This window comes from Dipodomys ordii, unplaced genomic scaffold (assembly GCF_000151885.1).
Source record: "Dipodomys ordii isolate 6190 unplaced genomic scaffold, Dord_2.0 Scaffold20, whole genome shotgun sequence".
Lineage (NCBI taxonomy): Eukaryota > Metazoa > Chordata > Mammalia > Rodentia > Heteromyidae > Dipodomys > Dipodomys ordii.
The window spans coordinates 548340-563110 of NW_012267236.1; the positions used below are offsets into that span (position 1 = coordinate 548340).

General features: G+C 35.1%; 1 protein-coding gene across 1 annotated transcript in view; it reads left to right on the forward strand.

The window, feature by feature from the left end:
* Strn (striatin, calmodulin binding protein) overlaps window positions 1–13414 on the forward strand; it is a 107542-nt gene extending 94128 nt beyond the window's left edge. The window contains exons 15-18 of the mRNA XM_013013521.1: window positions 4510–4650; window positions 8657–8764; window positions 10255–10341; window positions 10428–13414. Coding sequence (XP_012868975.1) covers window positions 4510–4650; window positions 8657–8764; window positions 10255–10341; window positions 10428–10597 — 506 coding nt within the window. The 3' untranslated portion in view covers window positions 10598–13414. The remainder of the gene's footprint in view (window positions 1–4509; window positions 4651–8656; window positions 8765–10254; window positions 10342–10427) is intronic.
* Window positions 13415–14771: the final 1357 nt, after the last annotated feature.

Below are 14771 nucleotides of genomic sequence, written 5' to 3' on the forward strand. Positions count from 1 at the left end.
ACACACACAGAGTACTTGTCATACTTTTCTTACCACTTGATGAACACTGAGTTGGTCTGAGTTGTTCCAATTTTTGGTTTTAGGAGCAGAGCTTCTGTGAATATTCATAATATTTTCAATTCATATGTTTTAATTTTATATTCATAATTTGCCTATTCACTCACCTTTTGATAGATATGTTGGTTATTCCAGTTTGAGGCTTTTGTGAACAAAGCTATTATGAATATTCATATATTTTCCTTGTGGGTGGATGTAGAAATCCAGAGGTAGAATTGTTGGACTTTAAATCAGGTTTCTTTTCTTTTTTTACTTTATGCAAAACACCACCATTTATTCCAACATGCTTATGACTTCTTATACCACTTTAATTTGCTCTATATCCTTATCAACACTTTAGGTATTAATCTATATAATTTTAGCCATTTTGGTATATATTAGAATTTCTGATTAGTTTCAGTATTTGTTTTTCTTAATGTCTAATTATGTTGAGCACTTTTTATTTACTAGCTACATATGGTTCTTTTTTTTTTTACTTTTTAAAAATTATCTTTAAGTAGTTGTACAAAGAAGTTCCCATTCTACAAAACAGTATATGAGTACAAAGTGTCTGACAACATTGTCACCCATCTCTCTTAACCCATCCCTTCTCACTTTTTTTCTTTAATTGAGATTAGGTGATTACATAAATTTCACATATTTCACAGTATTGTGTAATAGTGATACTTAGAGTCACAAACACATTTTAACGTTCATAAGGCACATTGTCATTATCATGGTCTATATAGTGTGTGATTTCTTTGAGCTTTGACAATACAAGTTATTTTTTCCACATCAGGTGATGTTCACATTACTTTCCTTTTGCTTAGTGTAGGCTGTTCCCACTTACTCTGTTCCTCCTCCTGGCTTCCCTATGTTGCATGTATGTATCTACCATATATATGGTCTAGAACATGGAGTCATGACAAAATGGGTGGCTGTCCTTTGTTTCTTGAGTCCTGTTAACTTTGTCATATCTTCTTGTATTTTGACTTTAGCATCCACATATCAGGGAGACCAGGTGCCATTTGTCTCTTTTTCTTGGCTTACTTCACTCAAAATAATCTGCTCTAATTTCATCTATTTCCCTGTAAATGCCATTATTTTGTCCTTTCTAATGCCTGCATGATATTCCATTGTATATAGGTACCACAATTTTTGGATCCACTCATCAGTAGTGGGACATCTGGGTTGTTTCCAAATCTTGGCTATTGTGAACAATGCTGCAATAAACATGGAGGTACCTGTGTCTTTGTATGCTGGTTCTTGTTGCTCAGGGTAGATGCCTAGGAGTGGTATGGCTGGGTCATAGGGGAGGTCTATATTTAGCTTTCTGAGGCATCTCCAGACTGTTTTCCAAAGTGATTGTATTAGTGTACATTCCCACCAGCAGTGCAGTAGAGTTCCTCTTTCTACATATCCCCTCCAGCATGTGTTGTTGGCTGACTTTAGGATGTGGGCCATTCTGACTGGGGTAAGGTGTATCTCAGTGTTGTTTTTATTTACATTTCCTTTACAGCCAGGGATGATGAACATTTCTTCATGTGCTTCTTTGCCATTTTTATCTCTTCTTCTGAGAAGTCTCCCTTTAGTTCCCTTGCCCATTTCATGAAATGGTTTGTTAGATTTGTGAGGGGTTCGTTTCTTGAGTTCCCTGTATATAATAGGTATTAGACCCTTGTCTGATATTTTGCTGGTAAATATTTTTTTCCCTATTAGTTGGCTTCCTTTCTAGTTTGGTTGCTATTTCTTTGTCTGTGCAGAAACTTTTTATTGTAAGGTAGTCCCATTTGTCCAGTCTCTCTCCAATTCGTTGTGACCCTGGGACTCTGTTTAGGAAGTTCCTGCCTGTGCCTATAAGTTCAAGCGTCTCTCCTACTCTGTCCTGCTGTAGTTTCAGAGTATCTGGTTTGATGTTAAGGTCTTTAATCCATTTTGAGTTGATGTTAGTGCGTGGTGATAGGCTAGGGTCCACTTTCATTTTTCTGCATGTGGCTACCCAGTTTACCCAGCACCAATAGTTGAAGAGGTTATGATTCTTCCACTGTATGTCTTTGGCTCTTTTGTCAAATATCGACTGACTGTACATATGTGGCTTTATTTCTGGGTCCTCTAGTCTATTCCATTGGTCTTTGGGTCTCTTTTTGTACCAGTACCAAGCTGTCTTTGTTATTATGGCTGTATATAGAGCTTGAAATTCGGTATCGTGATCCCTCCTGTGTTGTTTCTTTTGCCTAGAACTGCTTTGGCTATTCTAGGTCTTTTGTTGTTCCATATGAATTTTTGAACTGTTTTCTCTATTTCAGTAAAGTATGTCATTGGGATTTTAATAGGAATTGCATTGAATGTGTATATCAATTTTGGCAATATAGCTATTTTCACTATGTTAATTCTGCCTATTCAGGAACATGGGAGATATTTCCATTTCCTGGTATCCTCTATGATTCCTTTTTTTTTTTTAAAGGCTTTTATAGTTTTCATGAAATAGATCCTCTACATTTTTGGATAGGTTAATTCCTAGATACTTTCTTTTTTTGAGGTTATTGTGGATAAGGTTGTTTCCTTGATTTCCCTTTCTGCTTGTACATTGTTGGTGTACAGAAAGGTGACTGATTTTTGTGGGTTAGTTTTGTATCCTGCTACTTTGCCGAAGTGGTTTATAAGCTCTTAAGTGTTTGGGGATGGAGCCTTTGGGATCATTAAGGTATAAAATCATGTCATCTGCAAAAAGAGATAGTTTAACTTCTTCCTCCTCTATGCAGATCCCTTTAATGTCTTTTTTCCTGCCTTATTGCTCTGGCTAAGGATTCCAGAACTATATTGAATAGGAGTGGAGAGAGTGGGCATCCTTGCCTTCTTCCTGTTTTTAGGGGAATTGATGGTAGTTTTTCCCCATTAAGTATGATATTGGCTGTTGGTCTGTCATTGCATATAGTTCTTTTTTTTTTTTTTTGGTCCGATCCTGGGGCCTGAACTCTGGGCCTGGACACTGTCCCTCAGCTCTTCAGCTCAAGGCTAGCGCTCTACCACTTGAGCCACAGTGCCACTTCTGGTTTTTTTCTTTTTTGCTTATGTGGTACTGAGGAATTGAACCCAGGGCCTCATGCATGCAAGGCAAGCGCTCTACCACTGAGCCACCTTCCCAGCCCTGCATATAGTTCTTTGATACATACATTTCTGAACTGTTAGCTTGCTTTAGATACTGAAAAAATTATTTATTTTATATTTATCTTCTACTTCTAGTACCAATAAGTTCTAAGCCTAGTTTCTGGAGAAGAAATAAATCCTTCTTTTAATCTTTGAACTATCACAACTTGCCTGTAGACTTTGATGAATTGCCTGCATCATTGGAAAGTACTCTTGTTATTGAACCACATGCCCAGATTTTGTAATTTTTTTTCTAGATGGATGCTCTATCACTGAGCCATACCTCTAGCCCTTTTTTGCAATGGTTATGCATAAAATAAATTCTCACATCTTGCTCAGGCAAGTGCCAGGATTGTGCTGCACATATTCATGCTTCTCATGTAGCTATGTCAATACGTATATGTCTTGTGCCCAGCTACTAGTTGAGAAGAACTCTTACTAAATGTTTTGTCTAGGCTTGCCTCAAACTGCAATTTTCTGTCTCACTATCCCAAGTATCTAGAATTATAGGTAGGAGCCACCAGCACCTGGCTGAGTGGGAAGTTTTTTTAATGAAGAATTTCTACTATTTCAGTCGATAAGCTCAAGTTTGAAGTGGAAACATACATACTTAGACTGTACATAGTTTCTCTTTCTAAATAAATATGTGCATTCCCTTAGTATATTAACAGAATTAATAGGTAAAAGATATACTATAATATACCCATTATTATTATGTAAGGATAAAAAATAGACTAAGGAAGTCAGGCACCAATGACTCACGGCTGTGATCCTAGCTATAGTGGCTCATGCCTACTATATTATTTACTCAGGAGGTTGAGATCTGAGCATCAAGGTTCAGAGCCAACCTGGGCAGACAAATCCCAGAGACTTATCTCTTATAACCAACAAAAAGCTGGAAGTTGAGGCATGGATGAAATAATAGAGGATCAGTTTTTAGTAAAAGAGTCGGTGAGAGTGTGAGGCCCTGAGTCAAGCCTTAGTACCAGCATACACATACACACAAAAGTAGACTAAAGGCTGGGGCATGGCTCAAGTGGTAGAGCACTTGCCTAGAATGAGGGAAACCCTGTGTCTAATCCCTAGAAGCGCGCATGCGCGCGCGCGCACACACACACACACACACACACACAATAAAACTAAAATAGACTAAAAGTTACAAAGAAATCATCTTCATTGAATAATGACCAGCTAATTCTTACTCTAATGATAAGCCTTACCTACTTACTAAGGAAATGCTGCCACTATTGGTTTTATGATATTTTGAGCGCATCATCAAATAAACTTTACTTCCCATTGTCTTTCAATATGTTCTGATGTTTTTAGAATTGGGAATCCCTGCCTCTGTGGATCTTGTGAGCAGTGATCCGAGCCATATGGTTGCATCATTCAGCAAAGGATATACGAGCATCTTTAACATGGAAACACAACAACGAATTCTCACTTTAGAATCCAATGTAGATTCAAGTATGTATACCAATAAGTAGCCTGTGTTCTGATCAGTTTATTAACTTAATCAAAATTATTACTGCTAGAATCAACTATGAAAAGTACTGACATTATAAAGTATTCTACCTTAAACCTCAAAATACATTCACTTAGAAGGATATTATAATGATTTACAATTGAGTTTTTTGAGAGTTAAAAAAGCATTTTTTAAACATTTATAACATACTATTATACTCTTTTATGTCTCTATTATTCCTCCTATAATTAAACTTAGTTTGATACCAAATGACTGATTTTCAATTCTATTGAAAGGAAAATTTTTGTTTAAAAATAAAAAGTATTCTTTTTTCATAATTACATTTTTAATCAATTTTGTATTAATAGTACCACCAGTTACAGTTCAGTACTGATTAGGATGTAGGCCATATTATAGCTCTCAGAATCCCAAATCTGAAACTTCTTTTTGGTTACATAAGTCAGAAAACAAATGCTTTCTATGTTATAAGGAAGACATTAGAGAATCTTCTTAGTTTTGGTTTTTAAAAATGATTGTTCTCTATCTTTAGCTATAATCCACACAAGCACAGTTTAGTTGCTATAGATAAAGAAAATTGAATGCATATATACTGTTACAGTCATCCCTCACTATATTTCAGTTTGCTTATTACAGCATCACTGTATCATGGGGTTTGTTTTTTGTTTGTTTTTAAATACGTAAGTAGTGATCCCTTACCTGTCATGGTAATTATGTTCCAAAGACCCCTGCAATGGGTGAAAATCTGAGAAGTAGCAATAAATGAATTGCGATATAGCAAGGGTAACGCTGCTGCTTTGCAGATTTTCACCTATCTCAGGGGTCTCTGGAACATAACTCCCATGATTGGTGAGGGATTACTATTTTAATCTGGGAACTAGCTGTAAAAGTAATTACATGGGTATATGTGAGGATGTACATTTACTTGTCTTTCTTTCTCCTCACTTTCCCTCTTAAAAATTTCACTTTTTTCCATTTTCTCTACATAGTCTTTGTTTTCTTCTGATATGCTATAGAACGTACTTAGAGAAGTAAAAATGAACAGAACTTTGAGATGTTCATAATTAAAAGATAAAGGAAGTGGCGCTGTAGCTCAAGTGGTAGAGCGCTCGCCTTGAGCTGAAGAGCTGAGGGACAATGCCCCGGCCCAGAGTTCAAGCCCCACGACCGACAAAAAAAAAAAAAACAAAACAAAACATAATTAAAAGATAAAGACAGGAAAATAAAAATTGAAATTATGACATTGAAAAATATTTTTTTCAAGTAATTGATTTTTAGACTCAAATAATTTTAAAAATTGAAATAAATTTAAAATGACATTTAAATATATGATCTGACAGAGTAGTAAAATTTGAAAAGCCAGCATTAAAACAAGAAGAGCGGGCTGGGAAGGTGGCTCAGTGGTAGAGCACTTGCCTTGCATGCATGAGACCCTGGGTTCGATTCCTCAGCACCACATAAGCAAAAAGAAAAAAGCCGGAAGTAGTACCTTGAGCTGAAGAGCTGAGGGACAGCGCCCAGGCCCAGAGTTCAGGCCCCACGACCAGACCCAAAAATAAATAACTAAATAAAATAAAATAAGGAGAGCATAAGCAACTTTAGAATTACCTTCAGAGCTTTAGCCAATTTCTGTAATTTCCTAAGTGGCAAGTGTTGACTTTTCATGACTAAGTCGCTCTAGTCTATTGAATAAGATAGATAAACTGAACTAGGTTATCCCATCTATTTTTCTCTATGAGCTGTAATTATAAAGTAATAAAGATATTTTGCCTGTTACTGGAAATGTTTTTAGGCAAGACTACTAGAAATGCTTTTAACAGAGGCAGTATTAGAATAAGTGATAATTATTTTTACTTACAATAACATATTCTGACATTTCTAGGTTATCTGTATTAGTATTTTTTATCACTATATAAAGAAGATTTATTCATTGTATTGTGGGATATCCCTTTGCTGTTTAATATTTGATTATGTTTTTCTACTTTGAAGTTCAGTAGTTTTGTTTTTTTCTTTTTGGTAATTAAAGTGGACACTGGTGGCTCATGTCTGTAATCCTAGCTATTCAGGAGGCTGAGACCTGAGGATCAAGGTTCGAAACCAGCTCAGAAAGAAAAGTTCTTGTGAACTGCCAAAAAATTGGAAATGGAGCTGCGGTTCAAGTGGTAGAATGCTGGTCTTGAGCAAAAAAGTTCAGGGATAGTTTGCAGGCTCTGAGTTCATGCCCCAGGACCAGCACACACAAAATATTTTCCAAACCAAATGTGTTTCAGCGTCAAAGTGCATTCCACATACAGTTTACAGTGAGGAAAGATGTTTGTTGTTAGAATAAATTATATTTCTTCTCATTGATGTCAGTGGCGATTGGACTGCAATAAAGTCACAGGTAATTTAAACAGGTAATTGGGTACTTGTGGGAGAAAAAGTTTCTAAGTCACAAGTTGAATTATTTTTGATTCCCTAGTTTTGCATGTGTGTGGGGGTGGGAGTAGGGGTCCTGGGGCTTGAACTCAGGGCCTGGGCACTGTCCCTGTGCTTTTTAGCTCAAGGCTATACTTTTTTAGTTCAAGGCTCATGCTGTACCACTTGAGCACAACTCCATTTCCAGTTCTTTGGTAGCTAATTGGAGCTCACTAATTAGTGACTTAGGAAATTTAATAATTCAGTAATATTTAAATTGTGCTATTTGTTTCATTCAGATAGATAGATGGATAGATGTTGTTGGTATTAGGACTTGAATTCAGGGCCTGGCACTCCTTTTGGCTTTCTTGCCTACATCTGGTGCACAACCACTTGAGCTACCCCTCCAGTCTGATTTTTTACTGGATAGAGTCTTGTGGACTTTCTCCTCAAATTGTCTTCAAACGGATTCTCCAGGGCTTACTTTCCTGAGTAGCTAGGATTACAGGCATGAGCCACTAGTGCCAGTGCAATCATATATTTTATGACATCTCTTCCTCTTTCAAAAATCATAGGAGTTTTAACTGTCATATCTCGTTAGTGTTAAATTTATGTCGATTTTTACTTAAAAAGTATCTTAATGAAAGTCATCCACTAAGCCAGTTTCTCCTAATTACCTACTCTTTTTTTGGGGAAAGGCTTTCATAAGAACTAGTAATAGTTTAGGAACTAGTTTTAGCAGTTACCTCATCTCCTCTGCATGGAGTTTTGTCACCTGATGTAGGGGAAGTCATAGCTCTTCCTTGGTACTTACTGTGATATGGGTTTAGTGGTAGTCTATCTCATTGTATATTTGAATGAAATCTCTGAAAACTCTTAAATAATTCACAAAAAACCAAGGATACCATTTTAAAATTCTAAGCCCAACAGACTGTCATATGATAACTATTTCTATTATGATGAGGAATAATTAACAAGTATGTGACAAAGGTCTATATATAAAGAGGTACATTTCAATTTAAGGATTGTTCTGGGAATGTAGCTTAGCAGCAGAATGCTTGCCTAGCATGCACAAAACTCTGGGTTCAGTTCTTCAGCACCACATAAACAGAAAAAGCCGAAAGTGGTATTGTGGCTCAAGTGCTAGCCTTGAGGGAAAAAAAAAAAAGCCTAGGGACAGTGCTCAGGCTCTGAGTTCAAGCTCCAGGACTGTCAAAAAAAATAATAATAAACTTAAGGATTATCAACATATAAATGATGATGCAATTTTATTGTTAGCAAAAGTACCACACATAGAACATTGTAGAATGAGATGTTAGTGTTTATGTTAAATGGTAGGTAGTGCTCATAAGATGACAGGTAGTAAAACAGGAAATTTCTAATTTTTAGGTACTTCTAGATATGTTAGCCTGGTAAAACTCAGGCAGTTTGAATTCCTGCTCTTGAAGTTATAGAAATAAGGAGAATAAATGAATAAACAGCAAAATAAAGCCATACTGTTGGCTTTTCAAACTCTGTGAGTATTTCTTTCTTCTTTATGTAAAAATAAACACTTGGACTAATTTGTATTACTCTTTAATTTTTCCATTTTAGCATCCAGCTCTTCCTGCCAAATAAACAGAGTCATCAGTCATCCCACTCTTCCTATCAGCATTACTGCTCATGAAGACAGGCACATCAAATTCTTCGATAACAATACAGGTAGGAATTTATTAAGAAATGATATTTGCTAAAGTATTCTCTACGAAACATAAGCTAATTGTGGTGTCAGGAAATAGGTGCTGAAGCACAAATACTTTCCTGGCTCAGTTTCTGTTCATTCCATTCACATCTGGTAAGATTAGTCTTCATTATACAATATAGAAATATTTTTGCTTAATACTTATTAAACTACATATTTAGGCCGTAGTGCCAAGTTTATCACTAGGGACATAATGAGAAATTAATTCATTTACCAATGAATGTGATCTTTTGCTATGATCTATTATAGTATATAAGGGAAAAGTAGAAACTTGTTGGAAATAGAGGCATATAAATAGCCTTACTTAATATTCAGTTATTCAGTTATAAAATAGCTATATTCAGCATTGAAGATGGTTTGTTTCACTCATTTCTCATCTGATTAATTTGAATTGGGCCATGGGGCTTTCCCAATTTTTCTTGGACCACATTTCACCAATGTAATGAAAATGTATGACTGTGCTGAGAGGAAAACACGCTTTTAGCAGCCATATTTCCAGGACTCTGCTACTGCCCTTGTTGACATGGAATGGTAACTTGCTAGTAATTTGATGTTTTAAATACTTTTCTATATGTTGTTTCCATGAAAATTATAGCCATATTTTCTTTTTAAATTTTTTTTATTTTTTAATTGTCAAAGTGATACACAGAGGGGTTACATAAGTAACATAAGTAAGGTAGTGTGTACATTTCTTGTTGAAGTTGTTACCCCCTCCCTCATTTTTCTCCCTCTTTCCATCTCCCTCAATCCCCTCCTCAGTTGTACAGATTATTTCCAACATATTTTCTTGTGAGTATCACTGTTGCTTTGGTTCACTCTTTGTCTTACCATTTTGTTGTTTCCCTTCCCTTCCCTAATTCAGATAAATGTATATACAATACCCAGGGTACCAAAATCAAATACAGTAACATCAGGGGATAAACCATAGGGGAAAAATACAAAAGAAACAAGAAATCACATACATTGAGAACAGCAACAACAAAGAAAAACCTCTTGTGTCCATGTCTTGGAGTTCATTTTGCTTAGCATCATCTTATATGGTCATATGTACATAGCTTTGAGCTGTTCTGCTCATCTTAGAGCCATATTTTCTTTCTGCTCCTTTGTCATTCTTTCTTAGTCTTCTTTCTGTGAATGTGAACTCTGTTCCTATAAACCAACAAATTTTTAGTTAAGGATACAAAGTAGAAGCTTAATCTCTTAAGTTCTAATTAATGCACATTACTGAGTTCTACATTAGAGTTTAAAAGACAAGTATAATCTGAAATTTGAATTTTCCCTCTCGTTATTACTGTGACTGGAGGCAAGAAGGGGAGGTGCATTGTTTTAACTGTTAAAAAAAGTTTTTGATACAGGAAGTACACAGGAGAAATCAGTATAACATGGTTTAGTCAGTATGTGTTCAGGATAAGAGAATCATCAGTAAAGTAACCATCTTCTTTTTCCAAAGGCAAACTGATCCACTCAATGGTAGCCCACCTAGAAGCTGTCACAAGTTTAGCAGTTGATCCTAATGGCCTGTACTTGATGTCTGGCAGTAAGTACATCAATTGTAGGTTATTTGTCCTTTTTATTTTCATGATAATGTAATTGTTCCTTTCAACTTCCTTTCTTTTGGTATAGGTCATGACTGTTCAATACGTTTATGGAATCTTGAAAGTAAGACATGTATCCAAGAATTCACAGCTCACCGGAAAAAATTTGAAGAATCAATTCATGATGTAGCTTTCCACCCTTCAAAATGCTATATAGCCAGTGCTGGAGCTGATGCACTGGCTAAAGTCTTTGTATGACAAAATGCTTCATCTTCACTTCTAGCTCTTTATAAATAATCAACTGCACAAAAGAGATATGGAAGACCAGGGCAAGAATCTACTCATGCTGCCCAATTGTTCTGCTGAAGGAGCACAGAGAACATTTGTTAAAGTATAGTTTTGCAATTCATAATACTGTTTGCTAAAGTTAAGGTTTGTTTAGGTTGCTGCAAGCTCAGCTGAATTTGTAAGCCTGAAAACAGTTTCAGATTTTCCCCCCAAAAAGGCGCTTTATTTCTCAAATTGTCTTAATTCACTAGGCAAGACTGAGCGAACACAGGTGTAGCTTGTCTTATCCCTCTTTGATAAATAAGACGTGATGTAGTAGTTAATTAAAAGCTGAATGGCTGGGAATGAGTAGAGGACAAGTAAAAAGTTATATTTAATTCCCCCTTGTGAAATCCTGTAAAACAAATTAGGTAGTCAAACTGTCACCTTTACTATATCTGCTGTACTAATCCCATTGTGTACAATGACCAGACAGTGTTGAAATGAGTTTTTAATTTAGCTTTCCTCGCAGCTATTTGCATAAAGCATGTACAAGGCATTTTACCTTTTATGAGGAAAAGATGCTCAATGTATTATTCAGCCATGCTAAACAAATACTTAGTTTGCAAGCAGATTTCTGTGTTGTATTATAGTTTTGACAATATACTTGGTACCCTAAAATTCAACTGCCAGGCATCACCATTATGAAGAATAGTTAATGAACCTGCCTTTACTACAGGATTTAACTTACTTGGATTTGAAATTCTGTTCTAAGGGCAAACAAGGAATATCTCTAATAATTCTAGTTTTAAAAAATTCTTATTTACGTGATAGTTATAACACCAGAATTATTATTTCATACTGATGAAAATTAAGTGACTGGAGAAAAGGAAATTATTTACTAGTACTCATTTGTCAAAACCCACATACCCATGCTTCAGATGATCTCTGCTCTTTATTTTACATTTGTGTTATCTTGACAGCTACAAAAAGAATTTGTAATTGTTTTGTGTTTTAATAGTCCAGAGAGTATGGCTCAGGCAATTTTTTTTTTAAAGCAGAACTAACTAAAGCAAATGTTTGGTACTTTAGAAGCTCACTATTAGTATTTCTAAGATTAACCTCCTGGAAATCTAGATGGATGAGTTTAATGCCTTATCATTGGCTAAAAGGTCTTCTCTCCTTCACCTTTCCTTATTGTTCAGTTGGAATATGTGTTTGAATGGGTAGTGAATCAGTTTTGTTTTTAGAGAAGACCATGTGTTGAAAGGCCAGGTTTTACTTTATTTGGTATCCACATGTAGTCAGCTTCAGGGATTCTCATGATTCTGCTGTCTAGAACTACAATTATTATGACCCCTCTTTATGTTCTTCCCTTCAAATACAAAAGATCAATATAAGCATTAAAATATTAATGTCCAACTTTTGCCAAAATGTATATACCATAGGCTTCCAGTCTTTTAAGAGCTTATAACCATAAATATTTTAACTCCTTAAATAAGTCCTACATTTCTATCCCCATATATTCCATTGTCATAGCACTGATACTTCCGATACTAAGTACTTCTTTGAAGTGTAGTGTTCTCCTGATTTTGCAGATATTAATTGATAATACATTTTTTTTCAATTTCTGCTGTCTGCCTCTAGAATTCTGTAGTACAAGGATATCTTTTTTTTTTTGCTAAAGCTGTAAGATCTGTGCTAAACTTATGCATATGTAATAGAAACATGCTCTAGTATTTTGACACACTGCTTTTTAAACTTTGTGCTTCGGTTAACAAGCTGGCGTAAGGAACTTCTTTGTGTAGTCAAGTGAATTCACCTAAGCATAAGTTACCAGGTGACTGTTTATGTTTATATGCAGATATACAATCTCACATTTAATTTGTAAATTCCTTTCAGTTCTTCACAAAGTAAACAGTGAATTGCTAACCTAACATTTGTAGAACACTGGTAAATTCCAGTCAGATACCCTTACATGGTATATTTACGAAGAATAACCACAAAGCTATTATTCTACTCCTTGTTGCTTTAATTTCCTTCCAAGGTCTTCATTGCTTGCTTATGTCATTGAAATTCTGAAAACCTCATATTTTATTCTTTTCTCATTTCATGCCTCTTGTGCAAGCTGTAGTGCAAATGATGTAATGTTGAAGGTTTCTTAGGAAGCCAATACTATGCCATTGGAGACTATAGAGAAAGATTTTTCTACATTAACACTGTATCATCTCAGCCTAGAAATGAGCCAGAGCTGTCTTCCAACTAGGTGATAGCATATACAGGAGTCTTAACTTTTCTCCTGAACCTCTGGAAATTTATAAAATGAGCAAATTCAAGATGCAGTCATTGCAGTTTTTTCACAATGCTTGACTTATAAATAGTTTGGAGGAAATGTATTGGAATAATATGAAAATCAGCTGGTGGTATGGGTCCCTGCCTTACTTTCAAATGTTATGGATATATCTCTTGGAGCTTGCAGTACCCTTTTCAAAACTCAGCTGTCATATGGATCTCATTTGCTACTCACATGTAGACAAATATTTAACATAATTAATATAATGACCTTCAGTATTTTTCTATTGAACAAGTTTAGCAATTTTTGCCATTAAGTAAATAGTATGCAAAGTATTTAGCTTTTATAATCATTTTAGTTATGACTAAAAGGGGGAAATTGAGCTGTAACACTGATAATGAACTTTGTGAGAAATTTTTGTTATCTGACTTTCATTCCTTCAGTATTCTTGCTATAAATTTTTTTTGGAGATAATGATGAAGATTTATTTGAAAATGTCTAAAATGTATGTATATTTTATACATATATATTATATATATTAGAGGAATATATATAATATATATAGACTATATATATATATCTAAACCATAGGTGCATTTTACTGTTTTGTATTTTCATTTTGGAGATAGTGTACACAGCAGATAATGATGAGTATGACAAGTGTTGTGCTGTTTGCTTTTGCAGTATAATATATAGTTCTAAATGTTTAAATTACTGTATATACTATATTCATTATAGGCTAGCATGCTTGTTTTAAAGATTGTCATTATAGTTTATTAAAATCTGAATGTAAGAAAACCTGGCTATTCAAATGTGAATTGAAAAATATTCCATTCTCAGTACTGAACTATCCATTGAGCATTCAGGCTTTGTAACAAAATATAAATCATCTGGAAGGCAATAGCTAGAAAATGAGAGGTGCCTTTTAAAAACAAAACAAAACAAATGCAGCCTTACAGTGAGAATGAAAATTGAATTTGTGAAGGTGGTGGGAGGGAAAACAGAGACAGAGAGAAAGTAAGAGCATGTGTGTGTGTCTATGTGTCCATGTGTGTGTGTCTGTGTGTGTGTGTGTATGTGTGTGTGTGTGTGAATCTGTGAAGGTCCTGTTTAGTGGCCATCAATGTCTTTTTATTGTGTCTACTCCACCTCTAGGACTTCAGGGGACATTTCATGCCGTCTTTGCGCTCTTCTGAGCACCATTATCTAGTTTCCAAGAATTTTGAATGTGAATTCCTAGATAGTTCAGTAGAAAATAAACAATTGTCCTTTATAGTGAAGTTCAGGTAAAAGGAAAAATTATTGGTTCACCCAAATTACAGAATCCCCTTAACATAATTTTTAAAGGCTCACTTTTCTTTAGTACTTTTAAAGGCTCACTGTTTTTTTAGTTTTTTTAATTTATTTTTTATTTTTTTAGTATTTTGTGTTTCCCTCTAAGAGTATGTCATAACATTGGCAAAAGCAAGGATTCAGCTAGTAAAAATTATTTTCAGATTAAACACCTGAACTAGTTAAAACTCCACCTAAGAATAGTCTTAATGTATTTAAATGGCATCTCTCATATCTACCTCGTCATTGCTGCCATTTTAACTTAAGCAAATCTTTATGACATCTGAAATGATGGTTGGATGCAATTAAAAAAAATCTATGTTGGTGCTTTTCTCAGGTTTTGTCCTTTAAGTTGTATTGTCACAAATCAGTCTGAAAGGTTTAGGATTCATTTTAATTTACTTTTGAAAGAGTGGCTTACAGTTAGCCATCCTATCAGTGTTGTTAATGAGTGAAAATAGTTAACGTGTGTGTGTGTGTGCGCGCGCGCGCGCACGTGTGTGGGTTCATGTACGTGTGTGTGTGTGTGTGTGTGTGTAT